The following is a 26,480-nucleotide window of genomic DNA, read 5'->3' as shown; positions in this document are numbered from 1 at the left end:
AATTCAAGCTTTCTTAATTATTTTACCCTTTGTTCTGTTTCAATTATCTTTCTTTCTTTGCTTTCATTGCTAATTCAAACTGCTTCATATGCAATTGAAAGTCAGCCATTTCCAATGATTCTGATTGCATTTCTGGCAATTGCAAATATTGAACTACAGTATTGCTGTAATCATCGCCCCTTTCCTTATGGGCATAGACTAACTCAATGCCAGCTTGTCCATCAATTCTGAAATCTTTCCTTTACTCACCTTCTGTAAACTACCCCAAGTGACTTCTTCCACACCCAGGAAGCCACTAAAAGAGTCATTTTTACACAAGGCACAGCCTATATAAAGCAACCAAATGCAGCATCTGAAAGAGACCAAAGAGAGCACTAACACTCACCACTCTCTGTCTTTGAATCCAATAATCCTACATCCAAACTGGAATCAGAGATTTAATCTCAATAAGAGTCTGCAGTTTTTTTTCTGGACCAGACCAAACATCCAGAAAATATATAAACGAGATAACTTCAACCTTAACTTTTATCTTATTTACAGGCAATGTGTAAGCCACTGCATTCCAGATGTAATTTGATTAGTCAAATTACTAGGTTTTAAAACACACTTTTATTCATATACCGCAGTTAAAATGCAAACTCAAAAAATTGCATAACTTTAACTCTATCAAAATAGTTAACAAAATAACTTACATTTTAACTACTACTCAATAACTATTTCAAAAAGCAGCATCTCATATACACACCCTTGGCAAAGGCAAATTAAGTAAAACAGGTTTCTCTCACTTGCTATCACCTTCAGTCCAGGAGAAGGAATGCTGTCAGACTGAATCTAGTAGCAGAGAGAGAACTCCAGCTTTTTGAAGCAGTGGAGAGAGAACTGTATATAGCAGTTTCAACTCTGAAACCCCAACTTCACCAACTGAAAGCCAAAACCCTAGGTCTGTGTGAGCCTGACTCCACCCACTCATGCTATTTTTGACTTTATTGTTTTAAAAACCCAGTGCTATTTATTCTGCCTTCCATGGAGCAGACGCGAGAGAAAGACCAAATTCCTCTTGAAGGCATACTTCGTCACACCCTGAATTTCTAGATTCCCAGTCTAGTGACATCACCTCAATGGCACCATCTCCCCCAGTTTATCCAGTGAGGTAAATTACATTATAGGAAGTAGCACATCACCCATGAAACAATGAAAGTGGTCACGCTGATGAACTCAAGCCCCTCAAATCGGCAGCTCAACAGCCATTTAGCTTCACAATTTGAAGGCTTGAAACTTATCATTTGCAGTGTGAACGGCCTCCTGGTCTCTGAGCCAGAGGTTCCTGATTTCACCACCAACAATTGATGGAACAGGTCAGTGGCAGTGCAGTAAAATGGCAGTTGACACAGCCATAACCTGCACACTGACACTCAGAGTTCCACCAGAGCCTGTCAGCTCCTGACCTCATTACTGCCTCGGTCTAAACATGGACAAAAGAGACAAACTCCAGAGGTGAAACAAGAGTGACTGATCTTTACTTCAGTGAAGCACTTGATTGAGTGTGGCATCAAAGAGCCCAAGCAATGTTGGAGTCAGTGAGAATCAGGGAATTTTTTTCTGCTACTTAGAATCATATCCACCACAACGCAAGATTGTTGTAATTGTTGAAGATCAGTTATCTCAGCTCCAGGGCATCAATATAGGATTTCTTTATGGTAACATCCTATGCCCAACTTGATTCATCCATGACTTTCCGCCCATCATAAGGATAGAAGTGGGGATGTTTGCTGATGATTGTATCATGTTCAGCATCATTTATGACTCCTTAGACACCGTAACAGTTTGTTTCTAAGTGCAACAGAATCTGGACAACATCCAGGCTTAGATTGAGAAGTGGTAAGTAATATTTTAACCACTTAAGTGTGAGGCAATGACCATCTCCAACAAGAGAGAATCTAACGATCTCTCTGTGATATTTACTGGCATCACACTACCATCGCTGGTGGGTCTGTGCTGTCATTGGGAGAGGATTTGCCCAGGGATGGTGATGGTGTTACCTAGGACATTGCCTGGAAGGTTTGATTCCATGATTACTGTGTCAGGCAGTTGCTTGTTTATTCTGTGGGACAGCTCTTCCAATTTTGGCACAAGCTCCCAGATGTAGGACTTTGCACATCAACAGGCCTGTCTGTGTCATTGTAATTTCTGTAAGCTTGATTATTGTCATTGCTCCATCAGGTTTCATTCTTTTCATCAGACTTTGCCTTGCCAATTTAAGCAAGGGGGCGGTGGCATCATATCTGCTTTTCAATCTGATACCCATCTTTCTGTTATTTTAACAAACCCCCATGCCCAAGCCCAGACTTGAACCTATCATTAAAATTATACTTTATATTTGTCATTTTATGCACTATTGTTGAAGGTATTTTTGATTTAACTCTGGTTGCTGCAGGAATGATGAGGTTCAGACAAACTGGTTAATGGAAGTCAAGAAAGATTAAGCTAACTGGTGTTGGAAAGTTAGTGTGTTTCTGCAAATCAGTAATGAATGGAAGGTTGCCATTCAATGTACATTTTTCTTGCAGGTATTTCAGCAGGAAAGCTTTCCAAAGTAGTAATGGGTGATGAAGAATCTCGCTATTATGCATTGATTGGTCGAGCAGTCGATGAAGTTCGGAAAGCTGAAGGACTTGCTTCAGCCAACACAATTATTTTATCCCCAAATGCATGGGAACTGTGTGACAGAGAAAATCTTGTTGTTGAAAAGATAGAAAATGAAAGAGCTGTGAAGGTAAACAAAACATTCCTCATGCTTAATTTGGTTTGTAATATATCATTTAAGAACCTCAGTGTGTTCTACCTTTATTACTTACTTTCGTTAAATATTTTCAAATACCTGTTATTCTTCAATTAATGTTTTGCCCTGATATCCTTTCCAAATGTGAGTTTCAGTGATTTCCATTTGTGCTGCCTGACCTTGCTTTCATTGCTGCATATTAAGTGATTGTGGTCAAGAACTTGAAGAATTAATTGAGGGCAGCACAGTAGCTCAGCGTTCAGCACTGCTGCCTCATGGCGCTGGGGACTCGGGTTTGAGTCCATCCTGTGTGGAGTTTGCACATTCTCCCCATGACTGTGTGGGTTTCCTCCGGATGCTCCAGTTTCCTCCCACAGTCCAAAAATGCGCAGGTTCGGAGGATTGACCATGCTACATTGCCCTTAAGTGCCCAGGGGTGTGCAGGCTACATGGACTATCCATGGGAAATGTGGGGTTACAACAGTAAGGTGGGGGCATGAGTCTGGATGGCATGTTCTTCAAGGGTTGATGTGAACTCGATGGGTGAATGGTCTACTCCCACATTAAGGGGATTCTATGAACTTGAAATTATCCTTAATAAAAACAGGAAGTGCTGGAGAAACCCAGCAGGTCTGACAGCAACTATAGAGAGTGAAAAGTGAGGACTGTGATGAGAAACCTGGTAAAATCATTTGAGAAATCCTTCAAGGCTTCTGGGGGAGCAACTTACTGCATTTTTTGACCATGTTTCAGATGTCAAGATGAGATACTCACTAGGCAGTGATGTGCTGAATATTAAGAAGGATTATTACTCATTAGAGACCTTAACTGCAAATGTTTCATTGATTTTCAACTTTTTATGCTGCCAGTCACTGTAAGTAAACTAGATATCCCGCTATTCTCGACAAGGCAGTCAGAGCAGGTACTGAATTCAGCAGCTTGCTCCAAAGTATATCCATATTGGACACCAGGCACCAACATCTCAAGGCATGCTCAATGGACATCAGCCAAATGCAACCTACATCCACAGATATTATCATCTGACAGTGCGCCAACCTCTAAAAGCCCTTATGGCACCCAACTGATCCACTCATAATCTGCTTTTGAACTGCAACCCTGTAACTTAGGGCTCAAAGATAACTATTATTGCAATACTGCTGCAAGGACATTTTGCACTTAGGGACACAAGCCAGCTCTTGGACTGATCCAGGCTACAGCTCTGAATTACGTGTTTGCTCTTTTCACACTCACTATTTTTGAGTCTACCTGGAGTCTTGTCTTGCTTCTCGGGATACCAAACTCACTGTACTGCTGTATTGCTCTGTTGTTTAGCACAGACATGAAGCCACGGCCATAAGCAGTGCTCAGCCAAGTCAAGGGAGACAGCCTTCAGTCTTGGGTTTCTGGCACTGTAAGCCAAGGGTTATGATACTCCACAACCACCTGATGAAGGAACACCACTCTGAAAGCTAGTGTTTCCAACTAAATCCTTTGGACTATAACCTGGTGTTGTGTGATTTTTAACACACCAGCATCTCCAAATCATTCCAAAAGGTAACTGATTATCTGCCCCAGGTGTCAACTCCTCTTTTATCCTGGCTCCTCATTCGTCTCAGGTCATTTTTTAAAAAATAAAACTATTAACCTCTTTCAATACTTTCAGTAATCTAAGTTAAAAATCACACAAGACAAGGTCAGTGATCTAGCCTGCACAAATCCATGGAATTGGACACAATTGAAACTTATCTAAAAACAGTAAGATTCAGCGCTAGTTAACATTTCTAGACCAATATAATTATTTCGAATTATTGGACTTGAAACATTAACACAATTTACATTTCTCTAGATATTGTTATTCCAGATTACTCTAAGGCGCAGTACTATGCTTATATTTGAAATTATCCTTACATTGTTTCCAATAAGATTAATAATAGTAATGTACTAGAAATATTTTTAAAAAGCCAATTGTCTATAGACTGAGTCATTATGAAACAAATTGATATTTTCATTTTAAAATATGTTTTACTACAGGTGCGGTACATTAAAAGGGACCCTCATTTTTCAGTGGAAGACTATATAAAATCTTTTGGAACCCATTTGGAGTATCAAGAAGTTGGCGTTAGCAAAAGTATGTTTTTTCCATAGTTTCTATTTTCTATGCTTGGTTAGCTGCATACTTTGGCTTTCATTTTGACATAAGAATCTGATTTTTGATTTGTTTACAGAGACAATAAGAAAAACATCAAGGTTATTGCCAAATGCACAACTTGAATCTGTCCTTCGTAAATATCTCCTGAAAACAGTTTTACTAAAGGTATGATCATTTCAGACGTTGCAAATTATTTTTCACGTGCATAATTCATTATAAAATCAATTTTGTTAAGCTTATTTGAAGAATTGTGTCCATTTTTAACATTCCATCTAGTCCTGTATATATTAACCTTTATAATTGAATTGAATTTATTGTCACGTGTACCAAGGCACAGTGAAAAGCTTTGTCTTGTGAGCAGTACAGACGGATCACAGAGTTAAGTAGCATGGATAAGTAAATAATAGGTAAACAGCATCAAAAACAAAAACATGGGTACAGACGAATGTTAAGAGTTTGTGAGTCCATTCGGTATTCTAACAACAGTAGGATAGAAACTGTTTCGAAACCGGCTGGTGCCTGTTTTCAGGCTTTTGTACCTTCTCCCCAATGGTAGAAGTTGTAGAAAAACATTGCCAGGGTGGGATGGATCTTTGAGAATGCTGGCAGCCTTTCCTTGACAGCGGGCCTGGTAAATGGATTCTATGAATGGGAGTCAGTAATGAGTTCCTTGGTTTTGCCAGCATTGAGAGCTAGGTTGTTCTCAGTGCACCATTTTTCTCCAGGTCTTCCGCCTTCCATCTGTAGTCTGTTTCATTGCCATCTGAGATTCGACTGACTATGATGGGGTCATCAGCAAATTTGTAAATGGCATTAGTTTGGTATTTGGCAACGCAGTCATAGGTATACAGTGAGTACAGTAGGGAGCTGAGTACGCATCCCTGGGGGGCTCCAGTGTTGACTGTTAGTGAGGATGAAATATTGTCCCCAATCTTCACTGATTGTGGCCTGTGGGTCATGAAACTGAGGATCCAGTTGCAGAGAGTGGGACTTAGTCCGAGATCACTAAGCTTAGTAATTAGTCTCGAGGGGATAATAGTGTTGAAGGCTAAACTATAGTCAATGAATAGGATTCTTATGTAGCTGTTCTTGGTTTCAAGATGTTTTAGGGAGGAATGAAGAGCAAGTTATATGGCATCTGACATGGATCGGTTGGTCCGATAGGCAAATTGGAGTGGGTCAAGAGTAGTGGGGAGACTAGAGTTGGCCAGCCTTTCAAAGCACTTCATGACCACCGAAGTTAGGGCATTGAGATATGCTGCATGAGCCTTTGTAGGCACAGGGATGACGTTGGCCCTCTTGAAACAGGCAGAAACAGTGGCCTGCTGCAGGGAGAGTTGAAGACATCCGAGAAGACCTCTGCCAGTTAATCTGCGCATGCCCTGAGTGCACAGCTTGGTACTCTGTCTGGTCCCATCACTTTCCTTGGATTCACATGAAGGAAAACTGATCTGACCTCTGATGCAGTGACTGTTGGGATAGGATCGGCAGAACTTTTCAGAATAGGTGTTCCCTCTCTGCCAAAATTCTTGATGTCTTAAGGAATTAATGGATTTCAAAGATTCAACTTTAAGTTTGTATCAGAATTATTCAGTAGTATATGAATGTATGCACTGTGCAAATTACAGTTTTCAAACTTATTCCTATTCTTTATTTTCAATCTGAACAAGTAAAAAACGTTTCTGCATATCAATGTCATTCCTTTAATTGCAAAAAATTTAAGTCATGGCAGAATGTCAGCCTTAATAACATTAATAAATTAATATTTGCCACATTTAAAAGCCTGGAAACAAGAATATATCTTTCACTGCTATTGTGAATTTTTATTTTAAACAAATAAGAAATGTTCCTACCCTAGTATTCCATATTGTTTCATTTTGAGATAGACATTATTGTTTGGAGTTCAGTGGGAACTAAGGGAGTGACGTTCTGTTTTCAGTCCATTGCCAGTGTATAAAAAGTGCAGGAAATTGTTTTGCCAATAAGTGGTACGCATAATGCATTATAGTCATGCACTATTAGTTATTATGGATTCTGAAAGACTGAATAATGCTTAACTAACAATTTAGAACTTTGGAGTCTTATTTAAAAAAAAGTAAAGAAAAATACTGTAATAGATTTGATATCATCGATTGATTGAGTCATAGAGATGTACAGCACGAAACAGACCCTTTGGTCCAACTTGTCCATGCTGACCAGATGTCCTAACCCAATCTAGTTCCATTTGCCAGCACTTGGCGCATATCCCTCTAAACCCTTCCTATTTGTATATCCATCCAGACGCCTTTTAAGTGCTGTAATTGTACCAGTCTCTACCACTTCCTCTGACAGCTCATTCTATATATGCTCCTCCACCCTTTGTGTGAAAAAGTTGCCCATCAGGTCCCTTTCAAATTTTTCCCATCTCACCCTAAACCTATGCCCTCTAGTTCTGGACTCTCCCACCACAGGGAAAATACTTTGTTTATTTACCCTTTCCATGCCCCTCATGATTTTATAAACCTCTCAAAGGTCATCCCTTAACCTCTGGCGCTCCAGGGAAAACAGCCCCAGTTTATTCAGTCTCTCACTATAGCTCAACCCCTCTAACCCTGGCAACATCCTTGTAAATCTTTGCTGAACCCTTTCAAGTTTCACAACATCCCTCCTGTCTGAGGGAGACCAGAATTGCATACAGTATTCCACAAGTGGCCTAACCAATGTCCTGTACAGCTGCAACATGATCTTGGATGTTGAAAAGGCCTTTGGTTAGCTACCAATTGATAGTCTTGTGCTAACGGTGAATGTGTATGGTGACAGGGGACAAATAGCTGAATGGTATGCAAATTGGCTAAAAAATTTAGAAAATAGAGAAAGTGTAGTTAATCATTTTAAAGGAGGGCAGAAATTGCTGTTCTAAAAGAATTAATTTTAGAACCACTATTACTGTAATTTACTTTGATAAGGTGGATTTAGGAATAAATAACTCAAGAACAAAATTTGCGCATGATGCCAATTTGAGAAGTATAGCTTACTTCTCATAATACCTGACAAGCTGAAAACCTGTAAAAGGAGCAAATACATTTTGATCTTATTAAACATGAAGTGATGCACTTTGGTAGAAAATCAGAAAAAAAAAGAAACATAACATTGCTTTGAAAATAAAAAATTGAATAGAGTAATAGCATAAAGGGTTTTAGGGAAATTTATGAATAAAGGAAAACGGCCACTAAAACATTGGATTTATTTCTAAGGGTATAGCTTTCAAAGTAGTGAGAATTATGGATGTAAGTTTGCTCGCTGAGTTGGAAGGTTTATTTTCATATGTTTCGTCACCATGACTAGGTAACATCATCAGTGAGAGACTCCAGTGAAGCGCAGGTTGTATGTCCCACCTCTCCTGGTTTCTTAAGGTGTCATCTCCATTTTTTCTTCAAGGGAAGGTTGATGGGGTCGAAGTTGATGTGCTTATTGATGGAGGTCCAGTTAGAATGACAGGCCTTTAGAACTTCTCGTGCATGTCTTTGTTTCGCTCGTCCCAGGATGTGTGTGCTGTCCCAGTCAAAGTGGTGTCCTTCTTTGTATGTATGGAAACTAATGATAGTGGGACGTGTCTTTTGGTGGCTAGCTGATATTCATGTATCATGGTGGTAAGTTCCTGCTTGTTTGTCTGACATAGTGAGAGTTGTATTAAGCTGGCACATGACATCGGCGAGGCATTTTTTTGGACTCCATCCATGGCTCTGGTCTCTATACTATGAAAAAATACAGGAGAAACATAGGAGAAACACTGGAGAAAAATGCAAAAAAAATGGAATGTTAGTATAACTGAGAGATTACAGTTCATAGAAATTTGGAGTCTTTTCTTTAGAAAAGAGGAAATTCAGAGGAGTCTCAATTGGATTAGATTCTCTGCAGTATGGAAACAGGCCCTTCGGCCCAACAAGTCTACACCGACCCTCCACCTAGACCCAGTCCCCTACCCTATATTTACTCCTGACTAAGCCACCTAACAGTATGGGCAATTTAGCATGGGCAATTCATCTGACCTGCACATCTTTGGAATGGCCTCCCAATAGTGGTCTTTAAAATTGTGAATGATTTGACAGTATAGATATGTAGTGAAGCTTTTCATTTGTTGGAGAACCCAAAACTTGGGAAGGGAGGGGGCAGGGATGGTACGGTTATTTTAAATCCAATAAAGCAAAGGAGTAATGGCTTTATTTAAAGTGGTTAGAATGTAGAATTCACTAGCATAGGAAGTGATGGGTATAAACAGGATTGATGATGTGAGGAAGCAAGTGCTAAGAAAGACTAAAGGTTAAGGTACATGGAATTTGACACTAGCACTATTAGCTGTGCCTATGTTTGGTCTATGCTGTATATTCTGTGAAATTATTATTTGTCCAACAGGGTTTATCAATATAAAGTTTCATTAAAACTGCTAACTTTTAAATACTTACTTATAATTGAAAATTATGTCTTTCTATCTATATATGAGATTTAGATCTCCAAATTATCCAATTATAGAATTGAAGAAGACCATTTTGGCTCATCGTGCCTGCACTAGCTCTATTATCTCCTGCCCATCTCCTGCTTTTTCCCCATATCCTGCACACAATTACTATGCAAACATCCATCCAATGCCCTCACAAATGTCTCAATGCCTTCTTGAATGCCTGTACCTTGAAAGGCATATTCTGGCTTGAGAAATGAGCTTTATTTTTGTTGTAAAAATGACAGAAAACTCAATGTAGTTTTAAGTTAATTTAGGCCCAGCAATTGCAGCAAATAAAAGTGCAAGATTACTATGTGTCAGGACATTTGCAGATTTATCACTCCACAAAGAAGGGGATCCATGAAATATTTGAACAAATAATGTCTGATTCAAAATAGAAATGGATGATCAAATATCCCTTTTTTAAAAAAAAGTTTAGTTTATGAGTTCGATTAATGAGTTATTTACAAAATATAAACAGTTAGGGAAGAACAGTGTGGGAAGTAGATTAGATTACTTACAGTGTGGAAACAGGCCCTTCGGCCCAACAAGTCCACACCGACCCGCCGAAGCGCAACCCACCCAGACCCATTCCCCTACATTTACCCCTGCACCTAACACTACGGGCAATTTAGCATGGCCAATTCACCTGACCTGCACATTTTTGGACTGTAGGAGGAAACCGGAGCACCTGGAGGAAACCCACACAGACACGGGGAGAATGTGCAAACTCCACACAGTCAGTCGCCTGAGGCGGGAATTGAACCCGGGTCTCTGGCGCTGTGAGGCAGCAGTGCTAACCACTGTGCCACCGTGCCGCCCAAGTAGGATTTATTATTAGCATAACCCAAAACATTCTTCAGTGGAAAGTCACCAGTTAGTTGGTGAATACCATCCTTTACAAAACAAGTTGTAAAGCGATTGTCTAATTCATTACTTCTTTCTAAGAGACTTAGTCTCCAAAAATTCCCCTAATTTTTAATGGTTTGGCAGTGTTAGAAATATAGCTCGAAAGTTTACTGAAGTGAGTGACAAGCCTTGGGTTCAAATCCCACTTATTCCAGAGGTGTGTCATAATATGCCTGGATAGGCTGATTAACAATTCAAAAAATGCTGTGTAGTGGTAGTATCCATACCTCTGAGCCAGAAAACCAAGTTGAAGAATCAACCTGCTCCAGAGGCGTGAAATAACATCCCTAAACAGATTGATTAGAAAACTTTTTTTTTAAATGTTGGGTACTCCAATGAGGAATTGGCTTCGAGATAGGTTTCAGAAGGGAAAGGTGAAAATTGGTATTTGTGCTGAACTACAAATTTATAATAAAAGCTTCTAAATCTTAGAAAGTCTTAATATGAGATTTAATATCAGTATGTCATCTTTTGAAAATTAATGTAAATGATATCCATTGGATCATTTAGTGAATCTGATGCAAAAATCTGTGCCTCTCACTGTACATATCACACATCTGTGTCAATATTATGAATTCCTTACTTAGATTGATGATGCAGTGCCTTTGGATTATTTATCTGAAATGCGGCCTGCAACAGTGGTGTTTGTGAATCTACAGTTTGTGGAAAATGCAACCATGTATCATCAGTGCCAATCTATACAGGCTTGTTGTGTTGGAATTAACAATGAATTCAAACTTTATCGAGGAAGAATAAATAAGGTCTTTATGTTTGACAAGGTGAGTAACCAGCAGATGGCAGTAATACGTATTGTATACAGTTACAACTTCCTTAAAAGCTTTCTTCTCAGTACTGCAATGTGTGTTCATTTCTTTCATCCTTGCATGTCACCTATCCTCCCACCTCCCCAACATCACCAACCCTACCACCAGCCAATATATAATACACAAAGTGATATCAGTATTGTTATACGTGGCACAGGTCTGGCCTATCCCCAGAACCTGTGCCACCGCAGTCACCCGGGCCATCTTCCACTTCGTGTGGAGATCAAAGATGGACCGGGTCCGAAGAGATGTAATGTACAAAGACCGGTGCAATGGGGGAAAAAACACACCCAATGCAACCCTCACCCTGATGGCCACCTTTGTGTGTGGCTGCATCAAGCTGTGCATGGATCCCCGGTACGCAAACACCAAGTGTCACTACGTACTGAGGTTCTACCTGTCCCCGGTGTTGCGAAGGATGGGCCTGGCCTCGCTGCCGCGGAACGCTCCGAGTAGTTGGACCGTTCCGTACCACCTGTCCTTCGTGGAGAAATTTATCAAGAAAATCACCTTTGACCACAAGTTCGTCAGGAAGTGGTCAGCACGTAGTGTCCTTGAGTCCCTTCGGGAAAAGGAGAGGGCAGATCCTGTCGAGCAGTTCCCTGAGCAGACTGTCAAAGCCATTTGGCAGAATGCCTCATTGCCAGAACTTTCCAACAAGCACCAAGACATGGCTTGGCTGGTGGTGAGAAGGGCTCTGCCTGTGAGATCATTTATGCATGCCCGGACTCTCTGCCGCACCGCACGCTGCCCTCGAAGCGGCTGCGGGGGGGACGAGACTGTCACACACATCCTTCTGGAATGTGCCTATGCAGAGGAAGTCTGGAGAGGAATGCAGTGGTGTTTGTCGAGGTTCGTCCTGAGCAGCGCCGTGACGCGGGACTCCGTGCTCTACGGCCTGTTCCCCGGGACGCACACCGAGACGAACATCAACTGTGCCTGGAGGATCATCAACTCGGTGAAGGACGCTCTCTGGGTGGTCCGAAACCTGTTGATCTTCCAGCTGAAGGAGTTGACCCCAACTGAGTGTTGCAGACTGGCACATTCCAAGGTCCAGGACTACGTGTTGAGGGACACGCTGAAGCTTGGGGCAGCTGCCGCCAAGGCGCGGTGGGGAAAGACCACCGTCTAACATCTGCCTGCCTAAAGAACAGGGGGCCCGCGCAGTCATTTGGGCTCCGCTGGCGCCTCAGCTCAATGTAATCGCACTAACCTGTGAATAGGAATGATTACCCTGTCTCGATACGCAAAGAAATGGAATGTTTACAGAATGATGACATTTCCAATTGTATAGATTAAATATAGCTCAAGTTCGTTAGATGGGTCAGTGTTTGTTCAATGTGTGCAGGAGAGTTTCCTGACACAATATGTAGACAGGCCAACAAGAGGTGAGGCCATACTGGATTTGGTTCTGGGTAACGAACCAGGCCAGGTGTTAGAATTAGAGGTAGGTGAGCACTTTGGGGATAGTGACCATAATTCGGTGATTTTTACACTCGTGATGGAGAGGGATAAGTGTGTACTACAGGGCAAGAATTATAGCTGGGGTAAGGGAAATTATGATGCGGTGAGGCATGACTTAGGATGTGTGGCTTGGAAAAGTAGACTCCAAGGCAAGAGTGTAAATGATATGTGGAACTTGTTCAAGGGGCAACTATTGAGTGTCCTTGATAATTATGTACCTGTCAGGCAGGAAGGAAAGGGTCGTGCGAGGGAGCCGTGGTTTAATAAGGAATTGGAATCCCTTGTTAAATGGAAGAGGGCGGCCTATCTCAAGATGAGACGTGAAGGTTCAATTGGGGCGATTGAGAGTTATAGGGTAGCCAGGAAGGACCTGAAGAGAGAGCTAAAAGCAGCAAGGAGGGGACATGAAAGGTCCTTAGTAGATAGGATTAGGGAAAACCCTAAGGCTTTCTATAGGTATGTTAGGAATAAAAGAATGACTAGGGTAGGAATAGGTCCAGTCAAGGATAGTAGGGGGAAGTTGCGTGTGGAGGCGGAAGAGATTGGGGAGACACTGAATGAATACTTTTCTTCAGTATTCACTCAGGAACAGGGCATTGTTGTCGATGAGAATACTGAGGCACAAATAAGTAGAATGGATGGCTTTGAGGTATGTAGAGAAGAGGTGTTGGAAATCCTGGAAAAGGTGAAAATAGATAAGTCCCCTGGGCCTGATGGCATTTATCCTAGGATTCTCTGGGAAGCAAGGGAGGAGATTGCAGAGCCATTGGCCTTGATTTTTATGTCCTCTTTGTCTACAGGAGTAGTCCCAGAAGACTGGAGGATAGCAAATGTGGTTCCCTTGTTCAAAAAGGGGAGTAGGGATAGCCCTAGTAACTATAGGCCGGTGAGTCTCACTTCTGTTGTGGGCAAAGTCTTAGAGAGAATTGTAAGGGATAGGATTTATGCACATCTGGATAGGAATAATGTGATCAAGGATAGTCAGCATGGTTTTGTGAAGGGCAAGTCGTGCCTCACAAACCTTGTTGAATTCTTTGAAAAGGTGACGAAGGAGGTTGATGAGGGGAAAGCGGTAGATGTGGTATATATGGATTTTAGTAAGGCGTTTGATAAGGTTCCCCATGGTAGGCTACTGCAGAAAATACGGAGATATGGCATTGAGGGTGAGTTGGAGGTTTGGATTAGGAATTGGCTGGATGGAAGAAGACAGAGGGTAGTAGTTGATGGCAAAGTTTCTTCATGGAGTGCCGTCACTAGCGGTGTTCCGCAAGGATCTGTTTTGGGACCATTGCTGTTTGTCATTTTTATAAATGACCTGGAAGAGGGGTTAGAAGGTTGGGTGAGCAAGTTTGCGGATGATACGAAAGTCGGAGGAGTTGTTGACAGTGAGGAAGCATGTGGCAGGTTACAGCAGGATATAGAGAAGCTGCAGAGCTGGGCAGAAAGGTGGCAGATGGAATTCAATGTAGCTAAGTGCGAGGTGATTCACTTTGGGAAGAATAACAAAAAGATGGGGTACTGGGCTAATGGTCGGATACTTGGTAGTGTGGATGAGCAGAGGGATCTTGGTGTCCATGTACACAGATCTCTGAAAGTTGCCACCCAGGTAAATAGTGCGGTGAGGAAGGCATATGGCGTACTGGCTTTTATTGGTAGAGGAATTGAGTTCCGGAGTCCTGAGGTCATGATGCAGTTGTATAAGACTCTGGTACGGCCGCATCTGGAATATTGTGTGCAGTTTTGGTCGCCATACTATAGGAAGGATGTGGAGGCATTGGAACGGGTGCAGAGGAGGTTTACCAGGATGTTGCCTGGTATGGAAGGAAAATCGTATGAGGAAAGACTGAGGCACTTGGGGCTGTTTTCACTAGAGAAAAGAAGGTTTAGGGGTGACTTGATTGAGGTGTACAAGATGATTAGGGGGTTAGATAGGGTCGACAGTATGAACCTTTTCCCGCGTATTGAGTCGGGTATTACAAGGGGGCATAGCTTTAAATTAAGGGGGGGTAGATATAGGACTGATGTTAGGGGTAGGTTCTTCACTCAGCGAGTCGTTAGTTCATGGAATGCCCTGCCAGTAACAGTGGTGGACTCTCCCTCTTTATGGGCATTTAAGAGGGCATTGGATAGGTATATGGAGGATAGTGGGTTAGTGTAGTTTAGGTGGGCTTGGATCGGCGCAACATCGAGGGCCCAAAGGCCTGTACTGCGCTGTATTCTTCTATGTTCTATCTATGTTCTATGTTCTATATATATGAATAAAGTATATTTTTGAAATAAAAAAAATACACAAAGTGATATTGTACAAATGAGGCAATAATTCTCTCCAAATGCTTTTCCCAGTTTGGTGTGAGACTGTCATTCAATTATGAGGCGATTTCACCAGTTTCCTCATTTCCCCTCCCCCCCACCTTGTCTCAGTCAAATCCATCAAACTCAGCACCGCCTTCCTAACCTGCAATCTTCTTCCTAACCTCTCCGCCCCCACCCCAGTCTGACCTATCACCCTCACCTTGACCTCTTTCCACCTATCGCATTTCCGACGCCCCTCCTCCAAGTCCCTCCTCCCTACCTTTTATCTTAGCCTGCTGGACACACTTTCCTCATTCCTGAAGAAGGGCTTATGCCCGAAATGTCGATTCTCCTGTTCCCTGGATGCTGCCTGACCTGCTGCGCTTTTCCAGCAACACATTTTCAGCTCTGTCATTCAATTATCATTAGGCATGGTTTAAGTTAGTTGCTTGAAAATCTACTTTAAGAGAAAATGCAATGGAAGATTCAACAGAAGCATACCAATCATACTACATGGATTGGTAATAAAATGGCATGGATTCTTTATTTCAAGATAAGACTATATGCAAATAAACTGGGAGACTGTTGTACACACATCTTTCAAATCCTGCCGCTTTTTGACAAAGAACAAGTCACAGGACTATACCTTCATATTGTGTGGAGATGGTAATGCTTGACAGCAGTTCCACATCACATCAGAAGAGAAAGAACACTCATAGTACTCTGCTCCTGAACCCAATTGTACATCTCAGTTCAATGCAAATTAAACTCATTTACATTCTTGTGACAGATGCCCATGATGTATTGTCACATCTTGCCTACCTAATAGGTGTAGTAGTCTTGGAAAGGATTGACAACAAAGACATTCAACACACGAAAAATACAAGGGTACTTCAAGGGACTTTGTGAAAAGTTTTGGATTCCAAGTTGAGATCCCCAAATAATAATGCACAAATTCTTGTGAGTTTAGATAATGGTACATTTTAAACACTGCATGCTTCCAAGTACTACCTTTCCCTAATTGTGTGGAGCACTCATAAAATCAAAACCATGCTGTCCCACAAATTGTCATCACCCAAACCATTGGAGTTCTTAAACAGTGCTGCCTCTGTCTTATTCTGGAGTATCCCTGCAATACATGATATGATTAGCTGTGGTCTATTGCTTAGTTATATATATCATCATGAGAGCAGAGCTACATATATAGGCATAGTTGAGCAGCTGAAGGAGGCAGAGCAAGAAAAGGAGGAAGGGAAAGGCAATCATTTCATACCCTTACCTTTAGTACAAGGTCAATTCCTTATTCACCTACACTCTTCCTTCTTCTACTGACCATCACAGCATTCTCTTAGCCACAAACCAAATTTATAAATCTAATCAACCAGTATTCCTGACAAAATTAACAAATTGACCTTATGCATTCTCTTAATACCTGACTTCCACATCTTAGATTTTGTTTAATACCCCTATACACTGATAACTGAGGCAAGTAGCTGTCTTGGTGGAAGGCTGCTGACTTTCAATGAGTGAGTTTGTAACAGGCCTTGCAGGGTTGACTCCAAGATGTTTCAGATCCTAGAACACCCTTTCTTGGACTCCACCACATTAGCAAGACTATTGGAAAGGCAAAATCAAGGGTTAATGGTGGAGTAGCGGAGAAATGAAGGCTGTCGTTCTATGAAAGATTGCACTCCATGGAACCACAGCCACTAATAAAGTGGCACCTCAGCATCCTAGATATCTTTTAGAGGACATTGGTATCACAATCATGACTGGAACAGTCTGAGATAATATGGCAGCAAGTACAGATCTCATTACAGTCTGCCATGATTGGATCTGTAATGTACTGACATAGAGTTAGCCATCCCTTCCACACTGGAAGAATGGGTTCCAAGCTGTGCACAGTGCCCTGTGCCATTACTAAGTTGGAGACTTGCATGCCCATACTGCTTCACTACAAGAATGTTTGCAAGAATGATACCCGGCACTTCAGAGATTACTATGAAGAGAAATTATATAAATTGGCCTGTTTTCTCCAGAATTTAGAAATTTAAGGGATGATCAGATCAAAGTTAATTTAAGATAAATACATTTATCATTTCTTTTTCATGAATTCCAGGGATGTACATTTCTTTGTTGTTTTGGCCTTCCTGGTGACAAAGGAGAAGATGAATGTGCAAATGCTTTACAAAGCGCACATAATGTTCACGAATTCTGTAAAAAACTTAGATATGTCAGGTAAGCAGTAAAATTGATTCAATTGCATAGAAAAATTAATCAGTTTGAAATTTAATGGTCCTGATCAAAATATTATGTATTATGTTTCCCTGTGTTTTCAGTGTAGCATCTATTGGCATCTCAACTGGTCCGCTATTCTGTGGGGTAGTTGGGCACCCTCTACGCCATGAATATACAGGTAAATAGAAAAGGCATTTTAAAAGCATATGTTTAGAATCAGAATGGTAGATGTTCTGCTCCATGTAATTTTTACCTTTTAGGTTATTTAGTTTAAATTTAAAGTAAATTAACAGAAATAAGTCTTTTCATTGTTAACTGGGTCATGCACTGAAGCAACATACTATGTCTTCATTTTGAGATAAAAGAAATCTCAGATGTAGGAAATCATAACTGAAAATGCTGAGAAAAGAAACACCTATTCATTTGGTATTAGTTAGAAATACTGCTGCACGAACATTAGATTTTCAGAAAAAAATGTTAATTCATATTTGTACTTCACTTCTAAGATCATTCAATGATTCATCTTGAGAACATAAAAACAGCAGGTTTGAAACATTAATGGTAGTATCTTCGTGTAAGTATGAGTGACCATCATACTCCAAATAAAGGTCCAGCAAAAACCATTTTGGTGCAGGAGTACAGGTCCTGACTGAGGCTTTCCAAAGGGGAGTGTGATATACCAAACTGATGGCCATGAGTTCCTACATTGATTAGATCAATAAGCATTTAGCTACCATGGTCCCCCAATTAAAAATAATTTTTGCAACAATTTCTTAGCACAGCATTGACTATTACTGTAATGCAACTGGCAAAAATTCAAACTTGCATGCTCGTACTGCTTCATTACATGAATGTTTGCAAGAATGATACCCGGGACTTAAGGGATTGCTATGAAGAGGGGAACAATAATCAAACAATTTAGAAATTATGGAAGCGTAGAAAGCTGAAGAAAGAGTGCATCATTTGCTTCTCCTAATTGAGGTCACATTTCAATCAATATTTGAGGAAAGTGGAGCATCCTTGAAGTCTTCTTCTAATGTCAAAGAAATTAACAGTTTGCATGGCTGATTGGCTGACAAGTTGATTCTGATTAGTTGAGGTATTTCTTTGAGAATACATCAAGGAACAATTGTCCTCTATACATTTGTTTGATTCTGAAATGAAGTCACTCCTGCACATGTACCTTTCTCCTGCAGAGGGCAGGTCCTTGCGCATGAATAAGTGCAGAATCAAGAAAATATATAGCACATAGTATGCTTGACTGCACATCTTACATTTTTATTAGTGCTATTCTTAACACATTTATGATTGTTCAGGAAGTGCTGTCCAGTCACGGAATTGCTTCACAATGGACATTACATTCTGCATCTTGCAAGCAGGTTATTACTCTACCAGTTGTGAAGAGCAGGACTGACATGTTGTTTGTTATGATCCATCAGTCATTGAGACAAATGATCTACCAAGCTGGCACTGAAATTTATGTATCAGTTTTCAAAAATACTTTCTGCTTGCCACACAGATGATTTCTTTGAAGTTATGATATCAGGTACATAGGGATGAGTTCTTTATAAGCAAAAGGAATATGTTTAGCTATTATGCCTTTTTAATTAAATAAAAGGGGGATCAGTGGTTCCCAGGTGTATTTTCTAGGCCTGTGCCTTGACTAATCAAAGTTGATTTGCTGACCAATTGTTATGCATTGTTATGAAGTCTAAGTTATGGCACTTTTGAGATGTGATGTTCTTGCACCTGTTCTGATATGTAGGACACCAGAAGTTTCAAAAATGTCTCCTTTTCTCAGCAATACTCAAACCCTGCACAATCAAATGACTAATCATATCACTTGAAAATGTTGCTTAAAGTTTTTGTTCAGGTTTTATATGATGTTAAGTACTAACAGTTAATTGCTGTGGTTCTGTTCGCCGAGCTGGAAGTTTTTTTTGCAAACGTTTCGTCCCCTGTCTAAGTGACATCCTCAGTGCATGGGAGCCTCCTGTGAAGCGCTTCTGTGGTGTTTCCTCCGGCATTTATAGTGGCCTGTCCCTGCCGCATCCGGTTGTCAGTTTCAGCTGTCCGCTGTAGTGGCCGGTATATTGGGTCCAGGTCGATGTGTTTGTTGATGGAGTTTGTGGATGAGTGCCATGCTTCTAGGAATTCCCTGGCTGTTCTTTGTTTCGCTTGCCCTATAATGGTAGTGTTGTCCCAGTCAAATTCATGTTGCTTGTCGTCTGCGTGTGTGGCTACTAGGGATAGCTGGTCATGTCGTTTTGTGGCTAGTTGATGTTCGTGGATGCGGATCGTTAGCTGTCTTCCTGTTTGTCCTATATAGTGTTTTGTGCAGTCCTTGCATGGGATTTTGTACACTACATTAGTTTTGCTCATGCTGGGTATCGGGTCCTTCATTCTGGTGAGTTGTTGTCTGAGTGTGGCTGTTGATTTGTGTGCTATTATAAGTCCTAGTGGTCGCAGTAGTCTGGCTGTCATTTCAGAGATGTTCTTGATGTATGGTAGTGTGGCTAGTCCTTTGTGTTGCGGCATGTCCTCGTTCCGTTGTCTTTCCCTTAGGCATCTGTTGATGAAATTGCGAGGATATCCGTTTTTGGCGAATACCTTGTATAGGTGTTCCTCTTCCTCTTTTTGCAGTTCTGGTGTGCTGCAGTGTATTGTGGCCCTATTGAATAGTGTCTTGATGCAACTTTGTTTGTGTGTATTGGGGTGGTTGCTTTCATAGTTCAGGACTTGGTCTGTGTGTGTGGCTTTCCTGTGTATCCTAGTGGTGAATTCTCCGTTTGGTGTTCTCTGTACCCTCACGTCTAGGAATGGGAGTTGGTTGTCCTTTTCTTCCTCTCTCGTGAATCGGATTCCTGTGAGTGTGGAGTTGATGATCCGGTGTGTTTTCTCTATTTCCGTGTTTTTAATGATTACAAAGGTGTCATCAATGTATCTGACCCAGAGTTTGGGTTGAATTTGTGGTAAGACTGTTTGTTCTAACCTTTGCATTACTGCTTCTGCTATGAGTCCCGAGATCAGTGAGCCCATGTGTGTTCCGTTGATTTGTTCGTATATCTGGTTGTTGAATGTGAAGTGTGTTGTGAGGCACAAGTCCAGTAGTTTAAGTATGCCGTCTTTGTTGATGGGTTCAACGTCCTGTTGTCTGTTATGTCTGTTCAGCAGGTTGGCTATTGTTTCTCTGGCTAGGGCTTTGTCGATAGAGGTGAACAGTGCCGTTACATCGAATGAGACCCATGGTTTCTTCCTTGTCTATGTGTATATTTCTGATGATGTCCAAGAATTCCTGTGTTGATTGTATAGAGTGTCTGGATCCGCTGATCAGGTGTTTCAGTTTCTGCTGTAGTTCTTTAGCCAGTTTGTGTGATGGTGTCCCTGGTAGTGATACTATGGGTCTGAGTGGGATGTCTGGTTTGTGCACTTTAGGTAGTCCATAGAATCTGGGGGTGTTGTTGCTTTCAGGTTTCATTCTGTGTAGGTCAGACCTGGTTATCTGTCCGTTTTTTTGTAGGTTCCTCAGTGTGTTGTTTATCCTATTGGTGAGCTGTGGGGTGGGGTCAAACTCCCTCTTTTGGTAGGTGTTGGTATCTGCAAGTAGTTGTTGTGCTTTTTGGATGTACTCTGCTTTGTCCAGGATGACCGTCATTCTGCCTTTGTCTGCTGGTAGTATGATTATGTTCTTATCGTTTCTTAGTGATTTTAGTGCTTCCCTCTCCTTGGTGTTGAGGTTATGTGTTTGTCTTTTCCTTGTTATCAGGGGTACGATACTTTGTCTCACTGTTTGTTGTGTCTCTTCTGTCAGTCCATTGTTCCTGAGTGTGCATTCTAGTGCTGCTAGGAAATCTGCTGTCTTGGCGTCCCTGTGGTTGTAGTTGAGTCCCTTGGCCAGTATTGTTCTTTCCGTGTCTGTGAGCTGTCTGTGGGAGAGGTTTTTAACCCAGGTGTGTGTTGTGGTGTCCTCTTTGTTGTGTGTTAGTTTGGCCATTTTTTCTTTTAGTGCCGTTTTTTTGCGGTGTGTGGACCTGTTCTGTCCTATGGTAACAGCCCGTTCTATGGTCTGGGTCCATTCCTGATTAGTGGTTTTTGAAATTAATGACTTTGGCGCGCAATTTCTTGTCTGTATTTGTGAAGTCGGTTGTGCGCGTCTGTAATCATTACCTGGATCATCCTGAGTCCGTTCTGTCTGGCTGTGTCCCTGGCTTGTGGATTGTTGACTGGTGGTCTGTATCTGACGCTTGGTGGAAGGATTCGATTCTTTCGGCATTCATGCAGGAACTGGAGTTTTTCGTATGTGGCGCTTAGGCGGTTAGCGCAGGATTCCCATTTCCTGGCTTGTCGTAGCGTCTCTCGCCTGTAGGTGTTCAAAGTTTGTGAGAAGATTTGTAGCTCGGGTGCTCGTTGCTGTGGTTCTGTTCGCCGAGCTGGAAGTTTTTGTTGCAAACGTTTCGTCCCCTGTCTAGGTGGCATCCTCAGTGCATGGGAGCCTCCTGTGAAGCGCTTCTGTGGTGTTTCCTCCGGCATTTATAGTGGCCTGTCCCTTCCGCTTCCGGTTCTCAGTTTCAGCTGTCCGCTGTAGTGGCCGGTATATTGGCGTTGAACCCATCAACAGGACGTTGAACCCATCAACAAAGACGGCATACTTAAACTACTGGACTTGTGCCTCACAACACACTTCACATTCAACAACCAGATATACAAACAAATCAACGGAACACCCATGGGCTCACCGATCTCAGGACTCATAGCAGAAGCAGTAATGCAAAGGTTAGAACAAACAGTCCTACCACAAATTCAACCCAAACTCTGGGTCAGATACGTTGATGACACCTTTGTAATCATTAAAAACACGGAAATAGAGAAAACACACCGGATCATCAACTCCACACTCACAGGAATCCGATTCACGAGAGAGGAAGAAAAGGACAACCAACTCCCAATCCTAGACGTGAGGGTACAGAGAACACCAAACGGAGAATTCACCACTAAGGTACACAGGAAAGCCACACACAAAGACCAAGTCCTGAACTATGAAAGCAACCACCCCAATACACAAAGTTGCATCAAGACACTATTCAAAAGGGCCACAACACACTGCAGCACACCAGAACTGCAAAAAGAGGAAGAGGAACACCTATACAAGGTATTCGCCAAAAACGGATATCCTCGCAATTTCATCAACAGATGCCTAAGGGAAAGACAACGGAACGAGGACATGCCACAACCCAAAGGACTAGCCACACTACCATACATCAAGAACATCTCTGAAATGACAGCCAGACTACTGCGACCACTAGGACTTATAATAGCACACAAACCAACAGCCACTCTCAGACAACAACTCACCAGAACGAAGGACCCGATACCCAGCATGAGCAAAACTAATGTAGTGTACAAAATCCCATGCAAGGACTGCACAAAACACTATATAGGACAAACAGGAAGACAGCTAACGATCCGCATCCACGAACATCAACTAGCCACGAAACGACACGACCAGCTATCCCTAGTAGCCACACACGCAGACGACAAGCAACATGAATTTGACTGGGACAACACTACCATTATAGGGCAAGCGAAACAAAGAACAGCCAGGGAATTCCTAGAAGCATGGCACTCATCCACAAACTCCATCAACAAACACATCGACCTGGACCCAATATACCGGCCACTACAGCGGACAGCTGAAACTGACAACCGGAAGCGGCAGGGACAGACCACTATAAATGCCGGAGGAAACACCACAGAAGTGCTTCACAGGAGGATCCCAAGCACTGAGGATGTCACTTAAACAGGGGATGAAACGTTTGCAACAAAAACTTCCAGCTTGGCGAACAGAACCACAGCAACGAGCACCCGAGCTACAAATCTTCTCACAAACTTTGAACTAACAGTTAAGTTTTTTAAATGATCTGGGTTATGGCTGAGGAACTTCTCCATCAGTAGTTGCTAATTACAGCTTAAGCTATAAAACCATAGGACATAAGAACGGAAATTAGGCCATTCATCCCAACAAGTGTGCTCTGCCATTCAATCATGGCTGATAGGTTTCTCAAACCCCATTCTCCTGCATTCTCCCTGTAACCCTTGATTCCCTTGAAACTCAAGAACCTATCTACCTCCGTCTTAAATATGCTGAATGGCCTGGCCTCCCCAGCCTTCTGTGGCAATGAATTCCATAAATTCACCACTTTCCTTATCTCCATTCAAAAAGAACTTCCCTTTACTCTAAGGCTGTTCTCTCGGGTCCTAGTCTCTTTGATCAATGAAACATCTTCCCAACATCTTCTTTGTCTAGGCCATTCAGTATTCTGTATATTTCAATTAGATCTCCCCCAATCCTTCTAAACTCCATTAAGTATAGACCCAGAGCCCTCAAACATTCCTCATATGTTAAACTTTTCATTCCTGAGATCATTCTCGTTATACAAGATGGTCAGAGGATTAGATAGGGTAGACAGTGAAAGACTTTTTCCTAGGCTGATGACGTCAGCTTGTACGAAAGGGCACAACTACAAATTGAGGGGTGATAGATTTAAGACAGATGTCAGAGGCAAGTTCTTTATGCAGAGAGTCGTAAGGGCATGGAATGCCCTATCTGCTAAGGTAGTTAACTCAGGCTCATTAGGGAGATTTAAACAATCCTTAGGTAAGCACATGGATGATTTTGGGATAGTGTAGGGGGACGAGCTGAGAATAGTTCACAGGTCGGCACAACACCGAGGGCCGAAGGGCTTGTTCTGCGCTGTATTGTTCCATGTTCTATGTTCTAACCTCCTCTGAACATGCTCCAAGACCAGTACATCCTTCCTGAGATGTGTGGCTCAAAACTGCACACAATACTCCAAAAGTGGTCTGACCAGAAGCTTATAGAGTCCCAGAAGTACATCCATGCTTTCATATTCAAATCCTCTCAAAATAAATGTCATCTTTGCATTTGCCTTTCTAGCTACTGACTCAACCTGCAACTTTACCTTGAGAGAATCCTGGACTAGACCTCTCAACTCTCTTTGCACTTGACTTTTGATTTTTCTCCCCATTTAGAAAATCGTCCATACTTCTATTCTTCTTACCAAAGTGCATGACCTTACACCTTTCCATGATGTATTTCATCTACCACTTCTTTGCCCACTCTCCTAACCTGACCAAATCCTGCTGCAACTGCCCTGTATCCTCAATGCTGATTCTCCTGCTACCTATCTTGTATCAAACTTAGCCAGAATGTCCTCGGTTCCTTCATCTAGATCACTAATGAATAAAGTGAAAGGTTGTGGTCCCAACACTGAGCTTTGCGGAACACCACTTGTCACTGGCTACCATCCTGAGAAGGACCCTTTCATTCCCACTCAGCTTTCTGCCAGACAGCCAAGCTTTTCTCCATGCTAGGAACTTGCTTCTAACACCATGGGCCCTTACCTTACTCAGTAACCTCCTGTGCAGCACCTTGCCAAAGGCCTTCTTGAAGTCCATGTAGATAACATTCATTGGCTCTCCTTGGTCTAATCTGCTTGTTACTTCCTCAAATAATTTGAGAAGATTCGTCAGGCATGACTGTCCTTTGATGAATCCATGCTGAGTTTGGCCTATTTCACCATGCACTTCCAAGTATTCAGAAATCTCTTCCTTCACAATGGATTCCAGCACCTTACCCATGACTGAAGTTAGGCTAATCGGTGTAATCTTCCCTCATTTGCCTTTCTCACTTTTTAAACAGAGGTATCGTATTAGCAATTTTCTAGTCCTCTGAGTTCCCTTGCTGATTCTAGTGATTCCTGAAACATCACCACTAACACCTCCTCTATCTTTTCAGCTATCTCCCTTAGAACTCTGGGATGTAGTCCATCTAGTCCAGGTTATTTATCCACCTTCAGGCCATTCCGTTTTTCTAGCACCTTCTCCTTGGTGATAGCCATCATACTCAGCTCTGCCCCCTCAGTCTCTTGAATGTTTAGGATATTACTCGTATCTTCCACTGTGAAAACTGACACAAAGTAATTATTCAGTTTCTCAGCTATTTCCTTGTTCTCCTCTACTATTTCTCCAGTGTCATTTTCCAGTGGCCCAATGCCCACTTTTGCTTCTCTTTTGCTCTTTATATATCTTTATATACTGGTGAACTTATCCTCATATTTCATCTCCTCCCTCCTTATATATTTTTTGGTTGCCCTTTGTTGGTGTTTATAAGCTTTCCAATCCTCAGTTTCCCACTGCCCTTCATGACATGATATGATTTCTGTTTTGCTTTTATGCTATCCCTGGCTTCCCTCGTTCAGCCACGGTTACCTCGTCCTCCCAGTATCATGCTTCTTTTTCCTCGGGATGAATCTCTGCTGTGTCTCCTGAATTACTCATAGAAACTCCTGCCATTGCTGATCCTCTGTCTTTCCTGCTAGGCTCCTGTCCCAGTAAATTCTATCCAGCTCCTCCCTTATGCCTCTGTAGTTGCCTTTATTCAACTGCAATACCATTACGTCTGATTCTATCCTCTCCTTCTCAATCTGCAGAGCAAATGCAATCATATTATGATCATTGCCTCCTAAGGTTTCCTTCACCTTAAGCTCCTTTATCAAGTCTGTCTCATTGCATAACACTAAATCCAGTACTGCCTGTTCCCTAGAGGGCTCCACCACAAACTGCTCCAAAAAGCCATTTTGTAAACATTCAACAAATTTATTTTTCTTACAATCCACTACCAACCTGATTTTCCCAGGCTACCTGCATATTGGAATCACCCATGATCACTGTAACTTTTACTATTTATCTCAGAGTGAGAGAACTAGCTTTATTCCAATGTATTTTTAAAAAAAATAAAACTTTATTACATGAAAGAAAACTACAGTTCAGTTACATCATGCAATAGCTACTTGAAACAGCCCCACAACAAATATGAAAATTATTCAACTCTTTTACCCCAACAACAACCTTACAGACACTCAAAATTTGGTGAAAAGTTACCCCACTGTGTTAATGCTTCTTGCTCAGCCAATAAAGCTATAATTGGTTTCTGGAGTTTTTTTCCTTAGTGACTCCAAAGCTCTTCAGAGCAAGCTTTTCAGTTTCCCATCCATTTGGCTTCCAGCAGTTTTCTGGTCTGTCTTCTTACTGGGTTAGCACTTCAGTGGGATTGCCAAAACTGAGTCAAATAAAAGATTAGACCAGCAAGGACTTTCTAGGTGTCTCTGTTGGTGTCTCCTTATGTCATTAGATGCCTATGCAACAACATAATTTTCTCCATGTCTTTTTTCATACGGAGAGTAAAGTCTAGCTCTACTCCAAGTTTATAAAACCTCATTAAAAAAGCATATATAAACAACATGAGAGTTCCTAGCAACATAATATAGA

The 26,480-nt window shown here is 41.7% G+C and overlaps 1 protein-coding gene across 1 annotated transcript in view; it reads left to right on the top strand.

Annotated features, from left to right (window-relative positions):
• The window catches only part of LOC122551928 (adenylate cyclase type 10-like), a 193,270-nt gene that overhangs the window by 10,020 nt on the left and 156,770 nt on the right, over window positions 1-26,480 (top strand). Inside the window, exons 5-10 of the mRNA XM_087988568.1 lie at window positions 2,568-2,773; window positions 4,811-4,907; window positions 5,005-5,093; window positions 10,902-11,093; window positions 17,014-17,132; window positions 17,234-17,310. Coding sequence (XP_087844694.1) covers window positions 2,568-2,773; window positions 4,811-4,907; window positions 5,005-5,093; window positions 10,902-11,093; window positions 17,014-17,132; window positions 17,234-17,310 — 780 coding nt within the window. The remainder of the gene's footprint in view (window positions 1-2,567; window positions 2,774-4,810; window positions 4,908-5,004; window positions 5,094-10,901; window positions 11,094-17,013; window positions 17,133-17,233; window positions 17,311-26,480) is intronic.

This window comes from Chiloscyllium plagiosum, unplaced genomic scaffold (assembly GCF_037043375.1).
Source record: "Chiloscyllium plagiosum isolate Xiang-an unplaced genomic scaffold, Cpla_swu_hap1 HiC_scaffold_7, whole genome shotgun sequence".
NCBI lineage: Eukaryota > Metazoa > Chordata > Chondrichthyes > Orectolobiformes > Hemiscylliidae > Chiloscyllium > Chiloscyllium plagiosum.
The sequence above is the reverse complement of the archived record's forward strand: the minus strand, read 5'-3'. Positions and strand labels throughout refer to the sequence as shown.